The sequence below is a fragment of the Canis lupus genome, unplaced genomic scaffold, assembly GCF_011100685.1.
Source record: "Canis lupus familiaris isolate Mischka breed German Shepherd unplaced genomic scaffold, alternate assembly UU_Cfam_GSD_1.0 chrUn_S1713H1907, whole genome shotgun sequence".
NCBI lineage: Eukaryota > Metazoa > Chordata > Mammalia > Carnivora > Canidae > Canis > Canis lupus.
The window spans coordinates 29,956-54,027 of NW_023330562.1; the positions used below are offsets into that span (position 1 = coordinate 29,956).

The window sequence follows — 24,072 nt, forward strand, 5'->3', positions numbered from 1 at the left end:
GCAACAAAGCAAAAACCAATTCAGTGGGATATGGCTAGAATTTATCAAACGTGACATAGAAGGAAATGCCAGAGATTCCTGAAGGTGGTAAGGCTAAGTGTTGTTTGGTGAAAATTTATTTACGGGCACTCAGTTGCAATGTAAGATATTCATTCAAAAAGATCTGAAAGATGAGATTTTTTTCTACAATGGGACATCTCACATAGTGTTGTGTGTTAATTTTGGCAGAGTTTAAATCAGCAATCCCATAAAGAAAGCAAGCACTTGCTGAAATTTATTTTAAAGGGAAGGCTCTTTTTATTAAACTTGTACATTTTTTCTCTTCCTTTCAGAATCCTAATAAAAAAAACTTTTGTTTCCACTTATTTAAAAAACAAACAAACAACAAAACCACAAATCAAAGGAAACTATTACATTACTTTTGTAATGGGAATGGATGCTACAGGATTCAATGTAAGCAAAGAAAACCAATACCTGGAGTGAAGAACTAAACCGAAGAGTAGCTGACTCTGGTCTGGGGCAGAGCCCTCCTCCAAGAGGGTCCCAAAGCAGACCCAGCTGGGAGAGCAGGAAGCAGCCCTCTTACCTTCTGGAGTAACAAACAGACCCGGAGCCCTAATGATCGCACAAATACAATCCAATCACTCTATTTTAAAAAGCACACACACATTCGACACTTGTGTCCCCTCCCTTCCCAGGTTCTCTTCGTCAACAGGGAGTCCTGAGGAAGGGTGACATCTGGCTGGCAGGGCCTTCACAGGACGTAGGTGTTCTTCACCAGCTGCTCCTTGTCGTCCCCAGAGCTCCAGACGGTGCGGAGGGTGCGCTCCTGGCTCCTCCGCGCCACCCTGATTAGGCAGACCACGGAGGCCCCCAGCAAGACGATGAGGACCATCAAGAACAGCCCCACCAGGACCACCACTGGAGAGGAGAGAAGGGCCTCAGAACCTGCAGGACGAGGAGTACCCCGGCTGGTGCGGGGGCGAGCACTGGCAGCCCGACCCCAGGCTGGGAGGGTCTAGAGAAGGGGCACTGCCCACCGGGAAGTCATCAAGGAGTCCCTATGGTCTTGAGAAGCAGGTGACTAAGAAAAGGAGGCACTGCAGTATGTGCACCGAGTGGCTATCTGTGTTCGCTTTTGGAGCAAAAAGAAAATCCCACTTCAACTCTATTTCCACCTCTCAGGGGCAAACTGTGCAGGAATCCCAAGCCACAAAATGTGTACCAGGACGTAAAAAGTACACACCCCTGGTTCTTGCGTAAACATAAAACCCCAAGGTTTTGTGTTCACACAGCACACTGACCAGCCAGAGAAGATGCTGCCCTGCAGTAGCCAGGGCGGCCGCCGCCTGCAGAATGAAGTAAGGGAGGAGGCAAGGGTGTGTTCGCAGCGGTGCCAGGAGAGGACCTCGTGCTCTTAATTGCCCAGGTAAATTTTTTTTTTAAAGATTTATTTATTTATTCATTCAGAGAGAGCGAGAGAGAGGCAGAGACACAGGCAGAGGGAGAAGCAGGCTCCATGTAGGAAGCCCGATGTGGGACTCGATCCCAGGTCTCCAGGATCACACCCCAGGCTGCAGGCGATGACAAACCGCTGCGCCACCGGGGCTGCCCTGCCCAGGTAAATTTAACAGTGATTGCCCCACTACGATCTCACTGGTCAGCTAAGATCCTTTCCATCAGGTGGGTAGGGTTCCACCTAAAGAATGTGGCCTCCTGCAGCAGCTACTTGGCTCCTTGCCCCGTTTGGCTACAGAATTGACAGGAGCAGTTCTTTCCCTACCCCCAGCCCTCCAGAACGAGGATGCTTTCTGCGCCAGGCCTGGCAAACTAGATTCTAGCTTTGCTCCTCCTCTAAAATAGAGCAGTCACGCAAACCAGGTCTGGGCTTCTGAATAGGGAAATAGGTGGAAAGAGGCCAAACCAGTATGGCCGGTCCTTTGTGCAAACACTATCATCCATGACTCAAGGTCAGAATCAGAAACAAAAGCGAGAGGAGGCCTCTTGTCAGACCAGACTGCTTGGGGACAACAGCACTGGCCCTGCCTCGCTCTGCCCACACACAGCAAGGGCTATCCAACTTCCTGTCACCCAGGACCAACTCAACACAACCCACGGCACAGAAGTTCCCTCTAAACCTTGAGCCAGGGGCAGTCCAGGTGGCTCAGTGGTTTAGCGCTGCCTTCAGCCCACGGCATGATCCTGGAGACCCTGGATAGAGTCCCACGTCGGGCACCCTGCATGGAGCCTGGCTTCTCCCTCTGCCTGTGTCTCTACCTGTGTGTGTGTGTGTGTGTGTGTGTGTGTGTCTCATGAATGAATGAATGAATGAATGAATGAATGAATAAATAAATAAATAAATAAATAAATAAATAAATAAATAAATCTTTTTTAAAAACTTAAATAAGTCTTGAGCCAGTCTCAGGTCTGTGTGCAGCAGACCCCACAAGCCTAACAGTAGAGCTCGTCCTCCAGTCACCCCAGGGCTGCCTGGGTGGAGATTGCCTCCCTCCAGCCCCTATTATACTGCATGGTGGGACAAACATTTACCATATGTTCCAAGCTGCCTGACCATTCTCGTGCAGAAACAGGATTTTCAACCGAAAAGATGTTTATAGTGAAGGATTATGTGTCAGAGACAACATAAGCCTGCAAAAACGCAGCTGAGCTTAGTCAGGGAAGGCAGGTGGAGGAGGGCCAGAGGCCTCTTACCTTTAGTGCCATGGGGTAGAACAGAGTACAACTGCTTGCCTGAAAAAGAATATACAACCCTCAGGTCAGCTCACAGTTCCCCTCCCTGCCCTCCAGAGCTGCCACCAACGAGGTGTTCACAGGAGGCTCTTTCTGGACATCTTCCAGCTCTTCTGAGGGTTCCAAGGCCTTGCCACTCTGGTGGGGACCTAGGGCACACCTGTGCAACAGCCAAGCCCAAATCACACCTCATCCCCACAAGGGAGCCAGAGAGTGCTGGAGTCCAAATGATAGCACTGCCAAGGCCTTCATTTTAGAGGTGGGGAAATGGACCGGAGTCCTCTCAAGAGGCCTCATCCACCCACCATAGTTTCTTGCATTTAGGAATCAGGCGGGCTCACCAAAGCAGCGGTGCATGCACTCCTCCTTGGAGAGATAGCTGTTTTTATTGCCCCGGCACCCTCCATAGATGAAGCTGTCACAAGAGTTCTTCTCCACATCGAAGTACCAGCGTGGGAAGGATGCACGGCAAGGCCCAGTGACTGCTTTGGCAGTGCAGTACTCTGGGAGCGACACAAGCCATGGAGTACAAATTAGCAGGGCCCAGACGTGAAATGGAGCTGGAATGTTCCCAAGTAGTCATACTGCTGCCAGCTAATAGAGAAACAGCTCTCTGCTAAAGGAACTTGTAAATTATAGATGTGGCCAGTCGGGCCCACCTGACACTCCTTCAGGTTTTTGAATATCTTCCTCTTTACAGCCAGACCCCATTGGGAAGGAGATCACTCTACGTCAGGCTCTGCTCTAGGCACTTTACATGTATTAACTTGGTCTCTTAAGAGATCTGTCGTAGGCCCCTCACTTTGTACCTGGCAGGCAGAGCTCCAACAACCGGCCCACAGCCATACAGCTGGTGAGAGCAGAGCCTACACAGTATACTGCCTCTCCAAAGTAAAGCCTCCCTGCTGCCTCTGTGGCACATCCACTCCCTGCTGCCCTGGGACATCCCCGGGAGTTCTATCACCTGGGAAAGGGTCAGGAAGCTCTGCTCTACAACTTCCTTAGTGGAAATACTCAAGGGTGTCTAAATTCCCAAGTAAGTAAGAAACATGTTTTTCCCATACATAAATATTTTTTAAAAGTTATACCTTCGTAGTCGAAAATATCACTGGAAAGGTCATCAGAATCCTGCCTTCTGGAAACTAAAACACAAACATCCAAGTCAGGGAGGCTGGGATGGACACAGTCCATGTAGCCTGGCTGGGGCAGAGATGAATAGGGCCCACTGAGGGAACACAGACACCCTGGCACCTGGGAGTGGAGTCCCCTCCATGGGTAGGTTTTTACCTCCCAGTCCTAAAGGGCTCTATCACACACACTGGAATGAACACTGGGTGAGGTGGCCTGCCTGTCACCTCAGGGGTTATTATGGAAACTAATCCCAGCCACAGTTCTGGGGTGATGAGGAAGATAGTCTCGTTCACTCTCGGACATAGTGAGGAGGCCCTTCACTCTTCTAAAACAGGATGGAAACTAGAGATATCAAGCCAGGGCCTGAGGGTTCCAGATAACCTTGGAGGCCAGCTTGGGAATAAACAGTGACCAGGACGGACACAGGATCCCTGGGCCTAGCAGAACTGGAAAGTGACTAATGAACCAGCCAACCACTGAACTAATAAATGCTCTCTCACGTGAGCACAGATGTCAGAACCAGACGCCCAAAGCCATGGCTGCAATCAGCGGTGCACAGCCACTGTCTGGCTGGGGGGCTGTCCTCAAATGAAATAGGGGCAGATTCCCTCCCTCCACAGCAGGTCTTGCCCAGCAGAGCCCATTGCCTGGACAATGGCCTTCCAGAAAGCTGGGCTGGACTTGCCAGTGCATCTGGACAACTCACCCCAGGCTCCTGATGCATGCAGAGTCCTTTAAGCATAAAGGAGGAATGGGGCAGCTGCTGTCAGCACTACAAAGCAAGCTAACACAAAGCTCGGGATCAAGGACTGCAGTGGGAACAGAAGCAGGGGCAGCAGAAGACAGAGGACTCAGTGCAGGGAGGGGGATGGCATGGAGAACAGAGAACAAAGGAGACAGAACAGGCAAGGAGAGGTGGGGTGGGGCAGTGAGGACAGCACAGAAGAGGCCAGGGGACCTGAGGCCAGCCCAGAGAGAAGGAAGGGGCCTGAGCCACAGGCAACAGCAATATCCACAATCCCTTGTCCCCTAGGAGGAAGCAGAGGCCAGCCCAGAAGCACTGCAGACTACCTCGGCCCTCTTGTCCGCTGGACAATGTGAACTCCCCAGTGTAAGGATGCCAGCGGGAAGCCAGAAGCTGGCAGCCGAAGCAGAGCCCCTGTTTGACAATTTGGAATAAAGAGACCAGGAGGTGGAAGCCCTTATACTACTCCCAAATTACAACTATACTTTCATGGTCCACGTGGCCCTCATTCCATCCGACGCTGTTTTCAGAACCTACCACTGGGGACAGAGGACTCTGCTCCATTTCTGCTGGTGGCCAGATCATCAACAGTGTTCTCTACAAGGGGACAAATGACACAGTGAGAAAGTGCACCTCAAAAACGCCTGGTGAAACAAAACAAGCAGGGTCCCTGAGCAGCCCTGGGCCTGTGTGCCTCTCACGGTGACTCCCATTTCTCCTTTATGTGGGTCCTTCAATGTACATGCTGGACCACAAGCCGGCTAGAACTTGGAAATAGGGAACCAAGATTGCCCTTGTGGGTTAAACTCTAAGATCACTCACTGGTAATGAGAGTAAAGATGTATGAAAGGACTTTAAAAAGACAGAATGACTTCTAGGGCCAAATAATCTCTTTAGCTATATTTACTCACCTAATGAATTAAAAAAGGTATGCAAGTCGTGCGAATGTACTGAATACCACCTAACTGTGGGATATAGGTGAATTTTATGGTCTACATATTTTATATCTCTCTCTCACACACACACACACACACACGGTAGGGTGGAGAGGCTAGCCAGTTAAGAAGTACAAAAAAGGAAGCATGGGCAGGGTCCAGGAGGGACAAGAAGCCGGCTCCCCTGCCTCCCTGCTGACCCTGTGCAGAGGCATGGGGCTGGCATAACCTGGTGCCATTAAACATTGCTATCACAAACCAGCTCCATATTTCTCCCCTCTCTGTATCAAGCAGTCTTCTGGGAACCCGGCTAAGAGGCCTGCCTACCTGGACTAAAGATACAGCAGGCACAGAGATCCAAGTGTCTGGTCCCCTAGGTAGTGCTGGTTCTCATTACAAATTAATAAACTGACATCCTCATTATCATGTGGCTTCCCACAGAGGTTGCCTGCTTCGGAGAGAATATGCTGGCAAAAGACTCCAGTGCCTGGCTGCTCTGGCAGTTCTAGCTCTCCTCACAGACTCATGAGAGAATGCTTCAACAGACATGCAGTGGAGCCACACTCGGGTGCCAACAAATGAGCTTTCTGGGCCCGGAGACTCTGGACCACCTCTAGGGAGACAGTTGTCTGCCTTCTCCCAGCAAAACACAACAACCCGTGACCCTTTGTAGCAACATCCTGTCTGAATGCCCACTCTTCACTGCTTGTGTTCTTAAAATTTCAACCATTTTCTTGAAAAATAAGGAGAAACTAGAAAAAGGCAGGTCCGTTTGCTACAAGTGAGTTGACTGGGAAAGGACAGAAAAGGTTGCAAAAATATTTCCCTTTAATTCCTGCCCCCATGCCAGATCATCGCTGACAACAGATACATACAGTAGGTGGTATTTTCCTCAGTCACCATCTGCTAAGGTTGCCAATTGCCCCCAAAAGCTGAAGGACTTGCCTGTATGATCCCAAAACAATACCCAGCCAGCTGAGGTCTCCAAATACTTGTTGAATGTCTGCTGAGCAGTGGCACACAGAGATCAAGAAAATGTTCCCCAAGGTGCCCTGTCATTGTGGGCCACAGCCAAGACCACTGTTGTTTCCCCCTCTTTATGTAGAACTTTATTTTTTTTTCATGTAGAACTTTAATAAGCATATCGGATTTGTGTCCATAGAACTCAAAGCTAAGAGAGTTTATAGCCAGTAAGTGAGGAGACACAAAACCCAACAGGGATGCAGGGCTCGTCGCTGGACTGGGGTGCACGGGCTGGCGGCATGCGGTCAGCACGCACGACACCAGTGAATCATAACCCAGAGTTGGAACAGGGATGCCAAGCCATCCAGAAAGGATGCAGAAAGCTACCTAATAGTGTTGGGAAGGTCACCAATGAACTTTTTTGGCTAGCCAAATTCTTGGGTCTCTAGAACACTTGGAAGGACAACGTCTCACTGTGTAGCTCTCAAGGAGGCCCTCAGGGCTCAGTTCAGAGCCAGTGCACACTTTTGTGCGGCTTTTAAGTTCGTATTTAAACATTGAGGCTCTCAGGGTGCCTGGGTGGCTCAGTAAGTTAAGTGTCTGTCTTCGGCTCAGGTCAATATCCTGGGGCCCTGGGTTGGAGCTCTGCATTGGGCTCTTGCTCAGCAAGCAACCTGCTTCTCCTTCTCCCTCTGCTTGTGCTCACGTGCTTGCTCTGTGTCAAATAAATAAAATCTTTTTAAGATTTTATTTATTTATTCATGAGAGACATGAAGAGGCAGAGACACAGGCAAAGAGAGAAGCAGGCTCCTCACAGGGAGCCCAATGTGGGACTCGATCCCAAAACCCCAGGATCACGCCCTGAGTGAAGGTAGACGCTCACCAGTGAACCACCCAGGCATCCCAATAAATAAAATCTTAAAAAAATAAAATAAAATAAACCATGAGATTCACAAAGTCAACATTATCTTGACTCCACTGAATCCCTCACAGGTGAGGGCTGGGAGGACAGATTCCAGAAAGTATGTTCTAGTTTTAATTTGACTCACACCTTGGCTGGCTGGATGAGCTCCTCAAATCATTTGTCCTGGAGGTAAAAATAAGCCAAATGCCCAGAAGCAGGAAGGGCAGCCTATCTGAGTGGCTGTGAGGACTCTCCTCTGCCAGGTCTTGTGGGGGACTGGCACTTAGCAGTGGGAGAAAGGAAGTCGAGAAGAAACAGTCATGTCCCCCTCCCCCAGCTCCAGCTTGTGGCCTACTCTCTTTTCTGGGAAGAGGAGGGAGGATACCACTGTGAAACCACTGTGTGGGCGACCTTCAAATTGTGCCTGTTTCTTCTGCTTTTTAAAAACATCCCCCAGCTTCAGCCGTGAAGAATGAGCACAATGCAAAAGGCATCACATTCCAGTTAAAAACCTGTCTCTAAGTCATACCATTTCCCCAGGGACCATTTTCTTACCTGTGACACCAGCACATTTCTTAAGACACTCCTCCTTGGTCATGTAATTATTTTTATTCCCTTCACAGCCACCATACACAAACTGCTGGCAGGATCCATCAGTGACATTGTACCACCACCTAGGGAAGGAGGCCCGGCATCTTCCCACAACCTTCGAAACGTGACAAAAGTCTAAAACACAAAACAGAGACCAGTTGGCTTGGCAGGGCAATCCTGCCAACAGAGAAGATGCACAGACCTATTGGAGGAAACCCACAGTTTTCCCAAGCCCCAAGACCCAGCACAGCTTCTCTGTGAGACGTTTCTAAAGTGCTGCCATCAGGCTTAGTGATTCCTTCCTCCTATAGTAAAGAAACACATCACTCTAAAAACAATGATACCAACCCACCCAACTTAACTGTATTTCAGTTGTATGTTCATTCTGTCCCTGCCACCATTTACTAAAGACACACAACACATCCTGGGACGTCTGGGTGGCTTAGCAGTTGAGTGGCTGCCTTCGGCCCTGGGCGTGATCCTGGACTCCCAGGATCAAGTCCCACATCGGGCTCCCTGCATGGGGCCTGCTTCTCCCTCTGCCTATGTCTCTGCCTCTCTCTCTCTGGGTGTGTCTCATGAATAAATAAATAAAATCTTGAAACACACACACACACACACACACACACACACACACACACACCATCCAGTGTAGAAATATGGCAAAGGCAAAAAACATACCAGACTTCAGGATCCTTCTGGGTTATGTGCCTATCACGCCAGGCGCCAAGGGGGAACTTAGCACTGAAAGACCAGAGCTGGCAATGTAAGAGCCATGTGGAAGGATGTGTCTTAACCTTCCTCATCCACTGTTTGACCAGGTCAGCCACTTCACACTCAAATTTCCACAAGAACCTCAGAAAGAAGCTCCTAACTCTAGTCCTCTGCCTCCAAAGGCAGCTTGAGGGTATTCCTCTGTTCTGGCACTTGTAATGGCTCCCACCTGAGCATTCCAAGAGGGGCCTGGATTTCAAGGTCCCCTCAAATCTGACCCCACTCTAGTACAAAGGAAACAAAAATGTTCTAAAATTCCAGCCAGCTACATTTGCCTCCAAAAGGCCTAGATATCTCCTCTCTCTTAAAAAGGTAGAGATAAGCCTAAGTACTGGAGCTATCACCTGCACCTAAATAAGACTTTCTCCTGGAGGAATCAGGAGGATGGAAAGCAAGTTGAAAAGGGAGCAACCTGAAAACATGACTCAACATCTGCCCAGGGGCACCCCATCATCTTCCTGGGATCATGAGTCCACATCACCTCTCCTATTCCCCTGACCTCCATCCATCTCCATCTTCTGGCATAAGTACATTCTAATCTGAGAAGGGTGCTCAATAAACATCTCAAATAAAAGTACCCCAGAGCCCAACACTTGGTTATATGCTGCCATTTACTCCTAATTATTTTCATGTTAGGTTTACCTCACTAACTTATGGGATAGCTTTTTTAAAATTATTATTTTATTTATTTATTCATAGAAACACACAGAGGCAGAGACACAGGCAGAGGGTGAAGCAGGCTCCATGCAGGGAGCCCCATGTGGGACTCGATCCCAGGTCTCCAGGATCACGCCCTGGACTGAAGGCGGTGCTAAACCGCTGAGCCATCCAAGCTGTCCATGGGATAGCTTCTTAAAGCAGAGGGCAAGATCTCATTTCTCCCAAAATACATCACAATAATGGGCATGACACCAAATGTTCCATAAAACATCGATCTACAGACAAAAAAGGTTGTAGTAATGAGCAAAACCTCAAGGAACTCTCACACACACACCAATAAATCACAGGTAACTAGTACAGAAAAAGCATATTCTGAAGTAAGAAATTTTGTTAATTTGAAAGCAACCATTCTTTATTTTTTTTTTTTTATTTTTATTTATTTATGATAGTCACAGAGAGAGAGAGAGAGGCAGAGACATAGGCAGAGGGAGAAGCAGGCTCCATGCACCGGGAGCCCGACATGGGACTCGATCCCGGGTCTCCAGGATCGCGCCCTGGGCCAAAGGCAGGCGCCAAACCGCTGCGCCACCCAGGGATCCCAGCAACCATTCTTTAAATCACCAATTAAAAAGTACCTTATCACGATACTTCATATGAATAGAATCATTTAATATGTCCAGAAAAGGCAAATCAAGAGAGGCAGGAAGTAGGTTAGTGCTTGCCTGATGCTGGAGGGTTGGGGGATGGTGATGACTGCAAATGGGCACAAGGATCTTTTGGGGATGATGAAGTATTCTAAAATTAGATTGCAGGGATGGTTGTACAACTCTGTAAATGTACTAAAAATCACTGGATTGTATGCTTAAAACAACTAATTTATGATATGTAAATACTTTAATAAAGCAATTAAAAAAAATATGGGCACCTCCTGTCCATAACACATCAACCAAAATCAGCTGAGTGTGCACCTGGAGCAGATACCTTTGACAATGTGCCAAAGGTCACAAAATATACAGTCAACAAGGCCCAAAGAAAACACAGTAGGAAAAGAGTTCTCTGGTGTACGATTTGCTCAACACTGGCTGTCAAATGTCTGAGGCAGCACTGCTATTACCAGGACAAGATGGAGGATGCCTGGGTGGCTCAGCGGTTGAGCCTCTGCCTTCGGCTCAGGGCATGATCCCGGGATCCGGGATCGAGTCCTGCATCAGGCTCCTTTCAGGGAGCCTGTTTCTCCCTCTGCCTGTCTAATAAACAAACAAAATCTTAAAAAATATATATATAGACAAGATGGAGAAGAGCCACACGGGATCCACGTACGACACACAAATGAAAACGACCTCAAGGCGGAGAGGGCCCAACAGCTCCAACAGAAGTGAACAGCCCATCCAATGCCCTGCCAAGCTAGCACCCTGGGAATCACTCGGACGGCTCTGTAGCTTTGCTTCCTGAGCAGTTTCTGGGACAGTCTTTCAAAATAATCCAAAAAAAAAAAAAAACAAAATAATCCAAGAGAAGACCTACACACTTTAAACAGGTGAACTGTATCGCAGGTGAATTACATCTCGATTAATTTTTTTTTAAAGATTTATTTATTTATTCATGAGACACAGACTGAGAGAGAGAGGCAGAGACACAGGCAGAGGGAGAAGTAGGCTCCTCGCAGGGAGCCTGATGTGGGACTGGATCTGATCCGCATCACATCCCGGGATCACGACCTGAGACAAAGGCAGGCGCCCAACCGCTGAGCCACCCATGTGTCCCTTACATCTCAATTAAAACAAAAACCGGAGAGAATGCCTAGCAAAGCTGAAGGCAGCTAGGTGGGAACCACCAGACAGCACAGCAGAGAATGTGATGGGTCGGAATGCCTGGGTGGCTCAGTGGCTGAGCGTCTGCCTTCAACTCAGGGCATGATCCGAGGGTCGGGGATCGAGTCCCACATCGGGCTCCCTGCGTGGAGACTGCTTCTCCCTCTGCCTCTCTCTCTGTGTCTCTCATGAATAAATAAATAAAATCTTAAAAGAGAGAGAGAATGTGATGGGTTAACCACCTCATCAAGGGTGGAAATGTGGTAGGTTTCCCTAAGCAAGGGTGTCGGTGCACGCTCTGTGTGGGTAAACAAGGCTGAGGGTACATCAAGAGGGTAAAAACCTACCTAGGGCCAGACAGCAGCTCCCTTGGAGAAGTCACACTGCGAAAACCTGGCCCTCATCTGTCAGCTCAGACACTCACTGATAGCACCCACCCACCCACCCCCAACCCCGCTGACGAGATGCAGGGATGCACGTGCCTGGAGCACTCAGGAGGACGCTGAGAAAACCACTGCCAAGCAGGTTGGATGTACCCATCAACCAGCACACCACCTCAGAAAGGCTGAGACGGAGCAGGTCACTTGGGAGTCTGAGGAAGGAAAAGTCTGCTGCAGGATTCCCACAAACATCCTGCTCCATCAGGATCTACTGGGCAGGCCAGAGGTGCACAGTGGACAGCCCAGGACACACCTCGGTCAAGATACCATAGTCAAGGTGTGCCTTTGGGACACTTCCTTTCCTGACTGCCACCACTGACGACAGATGCCTCTTTCTGACTGGAACATTCTTCCTGTAGATGTGACTGTCTTTTCACAACAAATCCTGTGGGCCTGAGAGGCCATTATGTCCCAGAGAGCAGCTCTCATCTGCTCTTAACGACCACACATTGACTTCATACTTTACATTTCAGAAAATAGCCTTATTTTTAAGTTCCCTGGATGTAGTAGGAGGGAAGGAGGAAGGGACTTCATTTCTGTTGCAGGGGAATTAGAATTTTTTTTTTTTAAGTAGACTCCACACCAAATGCAGGGCCCAACACAGGGCTTGAACTCACAACCCTGAGATCAAGACCTGAGCTGAGATCAAGAATTGGATGCTTAACTGAGCCACCCAAGCACCCTTAGAAACATTTCTTTATTAGGAGAAGACTTGGACTAAAAACATAGCATGCCTGTAAAGACAGAATGCTGGCAATTGGTGAAGCTGAGTGATGGTCCACATGGGCTCACAGAACTGTATGTACATTTGAAAATTTCTATAATGAAAAGAGAAAAAAGCTTATCTCCTTTTTTACACAAATTTGATTAGAGTAAAAATAAGAACTTCAAGTAGCAGATTAATTGGTTGAACTTAGGTTCCACCAAGATGAAATTTAACTATACCCTGACTGCGTCAAGTCAGAGTCCTTTCTGTGAGTCTGGAAGCTCCCTGTCAAATTAAGAAAATGCTCGTTTTGGTCATATGGTTTTACAAACTAAATTACTTTAAAGCCTCCATGATAGAAATTTTTACTCTCAAGGCTTAAGTGAACTCACGAAAAAGCATTTTGTTATGGTTTGCTTGTTTGCTGTAAAGGAGACACTGTCCTTTCGAATGGACACACAGGCCACACATCTTCCCCTCCACCCCAAAGAGCATCAGTGCACTCTCATTTCTCCAAATGGGCTTGCACAAAAAGCCAGAAACACTTTAGTATGTAACATGGCTTCCGTGACTTATCATCTTCCTTAAAGTTTTTGTTTTTGTTTGTTTTTTTGTTAAATAAGCACTGTTCTTTGATAGATCAAGGTTAAAATAAAAATGAGCCTATATGGGGGCACCTCGCTGGCTCAGTCAGTAGAGCATGTGACTCCTTTTTTTTTTTTTTTGAGCATGTGACTCCTGATCTTAGGGTTGTGAAGTCAAGCCTCAAGTCTAGTGTAGAGATTACTTAAAAAATAAAATCTTAAAAAAAAAAAAAAAAAAAGAACCAAAATGCTGAGCATTACTTATTTCTTGAAACCTTTTCTATTACCTTCACTAAAGCATTATGCTACGCACATTATATGCACTAACAGTCAAAATAAAACTGTGGATCATATAGTAATATCCCCACTTTACAAAGAAGGATAATTAGGCTTGGGATGGTTAAGCTAACAAGAAGCAGAGCTGAATCTGAATTTACATTGGTCGGATTAGAGCTGGGCCATGACATAACCACCCCTCCCTCAGAGGGACAGAAAGAAAAAGTTAGTATAGTAACAGGCAGTGGGAAAAATATGAAACTAAAGATGCCTAAATGCCAAAACATTCCTCAGGGTGCTTAACACGATCTGAAGGTTCAATAGGCCAGGCCCTTTCCTGGGCCTGTTTACAGTCACGGTCAAAGACAGGGTCACGGACAACACCACACCAACTGCCCAAGGCTGTGAGGAATTTGGACAAATTTTCAGGAAGTTATTCCTTAATAAATAATTCTATTACTACTAAGAGATGACAAAACTATATATTGGCCTTCGAATAGCACTGGGAAACGATTATGAAAAATATGTCTCAGGTCCTATTTGTATGCTCACAAATGCTAGTGCAAAATGAAATACATCTGTAAATTTTCAAAATTCAGAGGAAGAAAAACGGAGAAAAGCTGAGGAGCACCAAACTGGAAATACTTCAGAATACATAAAAATGGAATTCCTTTCTTTAGGAAACAGCAACATTCTCTTGGGAAAGCATCAGGAATGGTTAAAAATCACACTTTATCTGAAATATGAACCTAAATTTACAAACCCCTGGCAGGCATTTTGAACATTAGCTATTATAAAATTGCCAAACAGCCTGGTCTTTGTCATGGAAAACAGGTTCCTCTGGTTCTAAAGTCACTAGAGCTTTGACCAAGACAACAAGCCAATGGCTCACCTTCCCTTCCTGTGCAATCGGATAGAATAACCTGCTGTCACCCACTAACAAGGACATTACAGCAAAGTTAGGCAGGCTCCCAGGCACCACCAATCTGATGTAACTCTACAAGCTTAAGAAGACAGTGCTAATCATTCTCCAAAAAGCCACTACTGCCTTTAAAATTAAGTCATTTAAATAAACTATTTCAAATACTCTGAAATTAAGTCATTTGAAAAATTAAGTCATTTTAATAAACTATTCCAAATATTCTGAAAAGTACAGAAAATACCTTAACACAAGTGTATCTACTACTCAGCTTTATCAAATTCCAACCCTTCATATGCCCCTTAATTCTACCTGCTCTCTCCCCCAAACCAACAGCCACCTTGAGAGCTTGTTCTTTTATTTGGATGTGTTTTTAAACATTTTATTTGAGATAGAGAGCATGGAGGTGGGGAGGTGAGGGGGGTGACGTGCAGAGGGAGAAGCAGGCCCCCAGTAAGGAGCCCAAAGTGAGGTTCGATCCCACAAAGGCAGATGCTTAATCGACTGAGCCACCTAGCCAGCCCTTATTTGTTTTTTATATCCACTCAGAGTAAGCTGACTTCTAAAACAAGTGAAAAGAACTTTCCTAGGAGCCTAGCCCTTGATACACTTTTTACTCCCATGGGTCTAAGCACTGAAGAACCCTGACTTCTTGCCTCATTGTCTGCCTTATAAAAGAAAGCCTAGGATCATCTCACCAGTCTGAAGCCACTCATGAAATGGTCCTTTCCTCCCATCCATTTGTTTTCCTAGAGCAAGCTCAGCAAACTTTTTTTTATGGTGAGCCAAATAGTGAACACAGACAGTACTTGCTTTACAGGATAGTGTGGAAGGCAACAGGAAAAATTTAACTTCCAAGACCTTTAAATTTGTCAAACATTAAAAATCGTGCGTTATAAATATATAGAATGGAAAATGGGATAATTAATATTTACTTAGTACAATGTGGCTAAAACATTAGAAACTTGAGAATTAAGGTGTTTAAATTTCTTTGTAAAAAAAAATTACCAAGAGTAGCTTGAACAATGCTTGTGATGGTCTTTAGCCATATAACTTCTGATACGGAGGAAGCATTATTTTCAATTCACCCTAGTGAACTGTCATACATCTTTCTAGGTTTGGATCACCTTCCTACATTTTATCCTTTGCACTTTCAATGTTACAATTACTCTGAGAGTTACTTTACTTTTTGCGGAGGTTTTTATCATTACTTCCACTGGGACATCATCCTTTTTGTCACCACTTTCATCGTTTTGTTGATAAATGGACTCTCACTTTGGCTTCTCTGACTGTATATCCAGTCTCCTAACTCAAGGCAGTGTCAACATTCCCGAAGTTAGCGAGTTCTTCATCACTCCACTTACATTCCATTGGAATTGTGCTTCCAGCATTACCATTTTTCACTTTGCTGCACTTTTCATCTTTTTTGGTCAATCTTCTCTATTGATTAACCATTTTTGTAAACTAACACAGGACTATCACTGGGAAACAAGGAGGCAACACAACCACATGCTTCGCTGTGTGTGTGAACTGAGTCACAGACATGCAGTGATGAATCACATAATGATTTGTGACTGAAGAGCTAATAGCTGAAACTTGTACTTTGACCCAAGTACCCAGAGTTTATATACTGTGGTAACTGAAATATGTGCATGCTGAAAACCACACAAACAAGGTCTGCCTTTATTTCAGGCTTTGTGGGTCACCATCTATTCTAACTTTTCAACTGTGTCATTGTAGCACTGAGGCAGCCTTAAGACAAACGTGTAAATGAATGACCATGGCTGTCATTCCAGTAAAACCTTATTTATGGACACTGAAATTTTATTTCATGTAATTTTTACATGTCTTGAAATATTTTTTTCAAACATTAAAAAATGTAAAAAACATACTTAGCTCGCAGGCCATACCCAGGCAGCAACCAACACTTCTTCAGAGTGTTTATAAAAACACTGTGTTCAGATTTTCCACTCCTGTCATTATAGAATTCACCAAGTCTTATATGTGGATCAGAAGTTAGGGCATCCCAGGTGGCTCAGCGATTTAGCACCACCTTCAGCCCCGGGGCCTGATCCTGGAGACCTGGGATCCAGTCCTGGGTGGAGCTCCCTGAATGGAGCCTGCTTCTCCCTCTGCCTGTGTCTCTGCCTCTCTCTCTGCTCTCTGTCTCTCTTGGATAAATAAATAAAATCTTAAAAAAAAAAAAAAGTTATCAAGTAAACTCCTAGGGTTCACATTTCTTATAACAACACTGACCATGCATTCCTCAGGTTTATCCCTTACCAAGAACTCTATAGCACACCCTTCCATCATTAAAAACAGCATTACTCTTTCTATTAAAGCAACTTAGAATTTTTTTTTTTTTTGCAACTTAGAATTTTAAGGACAATGGTCAAAGAGAAATTTTGTTAGAATAATCCTCAGACATTTGAAAAATCTTATTTATACATAAAAAAATAAAAGTACCGCTCACTCCTCAGTATCAAAAAGCAAAGAAAGCAGAGTCATTCAATTCAAGTGTTTTGGAGAATGGGGCAATGATTACCACATCCACAAAGGGCTTGGTGTTCATAGACCCATAACAGCTGAAAATTCACCATCAAGACATCTTGTTTGTGCTAGTTAAGTAACTTGTGAGACATGCAGAAAACGGAATACTTGGCGCTGTTCAAAACGGGCAAATGATGTGTGCTGATATAGAAAAATGTCTAAGACCTTGGGAGGGGGGAGCAGAATGGTTTACATATTATAATTCCTTTCTAAACTTTTAATTTAGATAAGTGTATGAATGTACCTTTAAGGAAAGGGACTGGAGGAGGGAGACATGCTTTTCCACAGTTTTTCTTTTCCATCTGTATCTTTCAGTACAGGTTGAGTATTCTAATCCTGTAAATGCATTACTTTTGTTTTTTAAGGGTCAGCAGTGTTTTTTTCGATATAGTGGATTATGGTCCCTTCTGTTTAAAATTTTCATTTAAAAAGCTTAAAACTACATGATAAATAAAAATGTGCAGGGACACCTGGGTGGCTCAGCGGTTGAGCATCTGCCCTCGGCTCAGGGCAAGATCTTGGAGTCCCGGAATCGAGTCCCACATCCGGCTCCCTGCATGGAGCCTGCTTCTCCCTCTGCTTATGTCTCTGCCTCTGTGTCTCTCATGAATAAATAAATAAAATATTTAAAAAAAGAGAGATTAAAAATATGCTAAATTCTTCAGTATCCTGAGCAGTACTAAGTACTAAGGGTTTGAATAGCTACTAGGGGGTCACCATAAAGTGCACCCTCTGGATCAAAAATCACACAGAGTAAAATATTTCAATCACATCAGAAATTCAAAGGACTTGTAAGCCAACCTAAGGTACAAGGAAATGACCAAAGGCTCTGGCATAGGGGAGTGACACATACAGAAAAGTCATTTAGCAAAAGCATGCAGGACAGATCCTCATTCTGGTAAAGGGGCCTATGTGTACAGGAATCCCTGGCTGCCTCTTATGAGCCCACTGTCTTACCTAGGGGCTGTTTCCTAACCTTCTTATGCCTATTTCCTCACTCATAACATGGGAACCTAACAATAAAACTGGCAAATATTTAAACTCCATAGTCTTTAATTCAGCAAGCCACATATTTACTGATTTAGAGCTGGCTGGATTAAGAAAAAAAAGTCATGCAGATTTTAGAAGCTTGAAGTATGTAAATTGGAAAAATCTTGAAAGACTCAGGAAGATAAGGCAAAGCTCTGATTATGGATCCAGCATTTGGCAACTTTGTTCAAATAATTGGTCTTTGACCTGGGTCCCTAACACAAGAGCTAAGAGCCTGGGAATCTCTGGAGTGATAATGAGATTATTAGTGGCTGGGCAGCCCCTAGATAGCTTCAGGATGGGGGCTGGATGCCAGAAAGAAAGGAAAGATGAAAAGGTTGGAATTTTCAGTCCCACCCCCATCCTCCAAGAAGGAGAGCGGGATGAGAGTTTGAGTTAGTAACTTCCAAAAAAAAAAAAAAGCCCAACCGAAGGAGTTAAGAAAGACGGGTTGGTGAACACATCATGTACCGGGGGGGATGTCTTACCCCAAACTCCACGAGGACAGAAGCTTCTGTGCTGGGGACCCTCCCAGACTTCAGTCTATATCTTCATCTGGCTGTTCATTGGGATCCTTTATAATACACTGGTAAATGAATCTCCCTGAGTTCTGTGAGCCATTCTAGCAATTATTAAATCCAAGGGGGTTGTAGGAACCCTTGATTTATAGTAGGTCAGAAGTACATGTAACAGAGACGCCTGGGTGGCTGGGTGTCTGCCTTTGGCTCAGGGTGTGATCCCGGAGTCCTGGAATCCAGTCCGACTTTGGGCTTCCTGCATGGAGCCTGCTTTTTTCCCTCTGCCTGTGTCTCTGCTTCTGTGTCTCTCATGAATAAATAAATATTAGACATCTAGACTTATGTTGCCTGCTTTGGAATGCACTATTTATTAATCTTGAGGCTGTCCTGACAATGACTTGTCTGAGAAAGGGTACTTGAATTCACTGTTAAGTAATAAAGCAAGGAGATCAGTCAGCTTTTCCTCCATAGGCCCCACTGAGGTAGATTCTGGGGACACGTACAGATGCAGTTCTTTTTTTTTTTTTTTTTAAAGATTTTATTGATTTATTCATGAGAGACAGAGAGAGAGAGAGGAGAGAGAGGCAGAGACAGGCAGAGGGAGAAGCAGGCTCCATGCAGGGAGCCCGATGTGAGACTCAATCCCAAGTCTCCAGGATCACGCCCTGGGCCAAAGGCAGGCACCAAACCGCTGAGCCACCCAGGAATCCCTACAGATGCATTTCTCAAAAACAACTCAAATGGGAGGGATTTGACACACAGACCAATAACATAAGAAGGCTATGAAGATTAAAGGAGTTTTGTATTCCATTATAAGCCCTTAGAACATGTGGCACAGGGATCCCTGGGTGGCGCAGCGGTTTGGCGCCTGCCTTTGGCCCAGGGCGCGATCCTGGAGACCCTAGATCGAATCCCACGTCGGGCTCCCGGTGCATGGAGCCTGCTTCTCCCTCTGCCTGTGTCTCTGCCTCTCTCTCTCTCTCTCCGTGACTATCTTAAATAAAAAATAAATAAATAAAAAATAAATAAAAAAAAGAACATGTGGCACAAAGTTTTGAATAAACAGTAGATAATATATTTTTATGAGGCCAGACTAATCTAGGGACAGTGAGAATGAAGGTAAAAAGGACGCCACAGTTCACTAGAAAGTCCAACTGAATATGCTGACAGGACACAGGGGATATGGAAAACCACCAAGTACAACCTCAAGTCCAAGCTGATCAAACCAATTCAACCATCACTCCTCCCTTTTTCTGCTGTGTGACCATTTACCAAGCCTAAAGTGACACCTTTCCTTATCTTCACCCAGAGTAAGACAATGGCAAACTATCACACCGATCAAAGTTCAGCAACCCCACATTATCCTGAGAATAACAGTCCACAGCCTGAGGAAAATAAGAATATGCTCTGGTAACCCATTCAGACCTTCAAGTATCTTTTCACCAAAGAATGGGAGAATCTTTTAAAAAGTTCTGTATGAAGAGGTCCTGAATATCAGGGAGGTACTCAGAGCTGTTTTTTTTTTTTTTTAAAGATTATTTATTTATTTATTCAAGAGAGACACACACACACAGAGAGAGAAAGAGGCAAAGACACAGGCAGAGGGAGAAACAGGCTTGAGGCAGGGAGCAAACATGGGACTCCATCCCAGGTCTCCAAGATCAGGCCCTGGGCTGAAGGCGGCGCTAAACCGCTGACCCACTGGGGCTGCCCACTCATAGCTGTTTTAATTCCACTATGCCAAATTCCAAAGTTAACATTCACTTTTTGATCAGCCTTATTTCAAAGTGATCTAGAAATCCACCTATCTGGGATCCCTGGGTGGCGCAGCGGTTTGGCGCCTGCCTTTGGCCCAGGGCGCGATCCTGGAGACCCGGGATCGAATCCCATGTCGGGCTCCCGGTGCATGGAGCCTGCTTCTCCCTCCGCCTGTGTCTCTGCCTCTCTCTCTCTGTGTGACTATCATAAATAAATAAAAATTATATTTAAAAAAAAAAAAAAGAAATCCACCTATCTGCGTTCCACATACTTGACTGCTTCTGTTTTCAATACAGAAAGCTACAGCTACCCATCTCCTCTAGGTTTGGGTGCTTGGAAGTTGTCATTATTAGGATAAGTAATTCAGAAACTCTAAAATAACCTTTAAGGTACTTATGAGGAAAGAATGACAAATGACATTATCCAATGTCAAATCCAATGACTTGCAATGACAAATCCAACTTAAATAAGACTCATAATATTTTGTTTTAGATATAAAACCTTGGCATTTTTAAAAAAGATTTATTTATTCATGAGAGACACAGAGAGAGGCAGAGACATTGAGGAAAAAGCAGGCTTCCCACAGGGAGCCTGATACAGGACTCAATCCTGGTTCCTGTGAGCCGAAAGCAGATGCTCAACCGCTGAGCCACCCAGGTGTCCCAAAACCTTGGCATTTTAGATATAAAATATTTAGATATAAAAGTTCACATTTTATAAGCCACCATCACAATGCAAACCACCACTCCTACCCACGGTCACCTCATATTCATCAAACAGGGCTATAAATTCTACCCTTAGCTAAATTTCTAACTAGAATCACAGTAGCTCATCTGAATAACTTGGAAGGAAACAGTTTCAGTCTCTCATGGGACTGCCTGTTAATTTACATTCAGGGATTCTTTTTTTTTTTTCTTTAAGATTTTTATTTATTTATTTGAGAAACAGAGACAGCACAAGTGGGAGGGAGGAGCAGGCTCCCCCACTGAGCAGGCAGCCCAATGCAGGGCTCAATCCCAGAGTCCTGGGATCATGACCTGGGCCATAGGCAGAGACTGAGAGACATTCAGGCACCCCTCATATTTAGGGACTCTTAACCTTTTCTGAATCATGGGCCATTTTCACAAATTGATGAAAGCTAATGAACGTTCTCCCACAAACAGTATTTCTCAAACTTTCATTATCATTCCTCTAAGAGGAACCTTTTAAGATATGTTTTTCTTTTTTTTCCTTAAAGATTTTATTTATTTATTCATGAGAGACAGAGAGAGAGAGAGGCAGAGACACAGGCTGAGGGAGATGCAGGCTCCATGCAGGGAGCCCGACATGAGACTTGATCCCGGATCTCCAGGATCAGGCCCTGTGCTGAAGGCGGCACTAAACCGCTGAGCCACCAGGGCTGCCCTAGACATGTTTTTCTTAATCATCCCATTAAATTTCGATACCACATACATACTATATATTTATGCAGAGCAGCCTTTTGAAAGGTCACAAACCGGGCACCTAGGTAGCTCAGTCAGTTAAGCATCTGCCTTCAGCTCAGGTCTTGATCTCAGGGTCCTGGGATCGAGTCCCCATGTCCAGGTTTCCTGCTCAGCAGGGAGTCTGCTTCTCCCTCTGCCCCTCCCCCTTCCCCTTGCTCCTGCTTTCTCTCTCAAATAAATAAAATACAACTTAAAAAAGGTCACAAACTATGATAACACCTAATATTTTTTACCTCCTTAAGAGCATGCCCTAGATTCTAAATGACAGACCCAGGGAAAAAGACAAAAAAAATATGACATATGAACTCAAGGACTTCAGAAACCACTGACCCAGGATCCTGCTGGGTGAGAGCCATCTAAAAACATCAGTGTGACTTAAAAAAAAATAAAAAAATAAAAATAAAAACATCAGTGTGGGGATCCCTGGGTGGCGCAACGGTTTAGCGCCTGCCTTTGGCCCGGGGCGGGATCCTGGAGACCCGGGATCGAATCCCACGTCGGGCTCCCGGTGCATGGAGCCTGCTTCTCCCTCTGCCTATGTCTCTGCCTCTCTCTGTGTGTGTGTGTGACTATCATAAATAAATAAAAATTAAAAAAAATAAAAATAAAAATAAAAACATCAGTGTGTAAAACAACAGCTAAAATTTTGCCCTCCTTTTTTTTTTTTTTTTTTTTTTGGCCCTCCTTCTAAAGTGGTTTTCCAATCATGAAAAATGTACTTCAAATAATTCCAAAGTAAATAAACTCTAAAGTTACTGGACTCCTTTGGGATGCCTGGGTGGCTCAGCAGTTCAGTGTCTGCCTTAGGCTCAAGGTGTGATCCCGGAGTCCCACGATCGAGTCCCATGTCAGGCTCCTTGCATGGAGCCTGCTTCTCCCTCTGCCTGTTTCTGCCTCTCTCTGTCATGAATAAATAAAATCTTTAATAAATAAAGTTCATAAATAAATAAAGTTACTGGACCATGTTCCAGCATTCATTTCCAGTTTTCAAAAAGATGTCAGAAACATTACATGAAATGACATTTGTGACCAGGACTGCAAAAAGACACCCATAATCCTCACGCTAGTGCTTCTGGGGTCCCTGTGAAAACTGCATTAGTCATGTGACCAGTAGGCCACCAAGACTTCCTGGGGTCGATGAAGTCCCCTCAGTGTGACCCCTTCAGGATTCTCTCCCCTCTAACATGAATCTCAAGCTACCTCATCACTTATTTGGCCTCAGCACATGGCATTACCTCAAGATAAGTGTGAGAATTGCAAATGACTCTGGGGATGGAAAAACTGAGAAGTGCATGGAGAGCTGAGTGAAAGAGAAGTTTGCTTTCTCCACCACAGGCTGAGCTCTCAAATGCTGACCAAGGCAAAGGAATGTTTCAGTGGACCTGAAAGTGAGGCCCTCAATTTTAAAGAGTGTCACCATTTGAGCCTCAAAGGCCATATTTTCAGTAGTAAGTACAACAAGCCTTACTTTTCTTAAGGTACTCTTCACCAGATATCTATTCATTGCTCATTTATTTACTGTACTGTTGTCCTTTCATTACAAGGCAGCTGCCAAGGATCAGGAAGTCATTTGTTTTATTCAGTTCTCTGATTCCTGGGCCTAACACTGTACCTGGCACGGGGTAGGTGTTCAATAAATATGTGTTGAATAAATCAGTGAATAAATATTTCAAACTATATGGGAACCAAACTGTTTTGACTGCAAGCAAAATAAGTGCCTCTTCCGTAAAGGGCAGGAATACTAGAAGACACTAGGGGCACCTGGGCAGCTCAGTTGGTTGAGTGTCACATTCTTAGTTTGGTGGTGATCTCATGGGTGGTGGGATGGAGCCCTATAGTGTCTGGGTGGGGGTGGGGCCTCAAGCTCAGCAGAATCTGCCTAAAGATTCTCTCCATCAGCCCCTCCCCCCACTCAGGTGCATGCATGATCTCTCCCAAATAAATAAATCAATCTTAAAAAAAAAAAAAAATACTCGAAGATGCTACTTTGGAGAACGCTGAGCTGATCACCAACACCAACTGCACTTTAGTTCTTTGTCCTATCTCTGACCAGTTTATATTATAACCATCTATGGGTGTTAAGAGAAAGGAGTGGTGCTGAAGAACATGCTTACTGGAGAAGTGCTGGAAAGTTTGTCCTAGAGTCAAAGTTCTGGGGGAGACTGTAATCAACCCAAGAGGTTGATGGAAACTGAAGATCACTTGAAAGTGCAGTGGAGGCTCTCAAATGAAGGCTGCTGCACTTTTCTCCAGTGGAAAGTCCCAAGAACAATCAACAAAGAAAGAACTATGAGCCCAGTAACCATTAACGCCAATTCTGCTGCCCAAGGTCAGGCATAAAGTTATTGCCAGCAGGAACTACACTTAAACTTCCCAAAGGAATTTCTGAAGTTTTATTCTGAAAAAGAATACACAGTTGACCTTTCTCCTGATGATTTTAATAACATTTTCTTTTCTCTAGCTTATTGTAATACAGTATTTAATACACGTAACATACGAAATATGTGTTAATTAACTGTGTTATTGGTAAGGCTTCTAGTCAA

At 45.0% G+C, this 24,072-nt stretch overlaps 1 protein-coding gene across 2 annotated transcripts in view; it reads right to left on the bottom strand.

Moving 5' to 3' along the window:
* Window positions 1-252: 252 nt before the first annotated feature.
* The window catches only part of LOC119878551 (kunitz-type protease inhibitor 2-like), a 28,613-nt gene continuing 4,793 nt past the window's right edge, over window positions 253-24,072 (bottom strand). The window contains exons 2-7 of one of the 2 annotated variants that reach the window (XM_038589171.1): window positions 7,985-8,155; window positions 5,165-5,224; window positions 3,840-3,893; window positions 3,093-3,254; window positions 2,713-2,751; window positions 253-921 (exon numbers count right to left, since the gene is read on the bottom strand). In XM_038589171.1, the coding sequence (XP_038445099.1) occupies window positions 755-921; window positions 2,713-2,751; window positions 3,093-3,254; window positions 3,840-3,893; window positions 5,165-5,224; window positions 7,985-8,155 (653 nt within the window). In that variant the 3' untranslated portion in view covers window positions 253-754. Of the gene's footprint in view, window positions 949-2,712; window positions 2,752-3,092; window positions 3,255-3,839; window positions 3,894-5,164; window positions 5,225-7,984; window positions 8,156-24,072 lie in introns of both variants that reach the window. The other variant, XM_038589170.1, reaches the window with a different exon arrangement.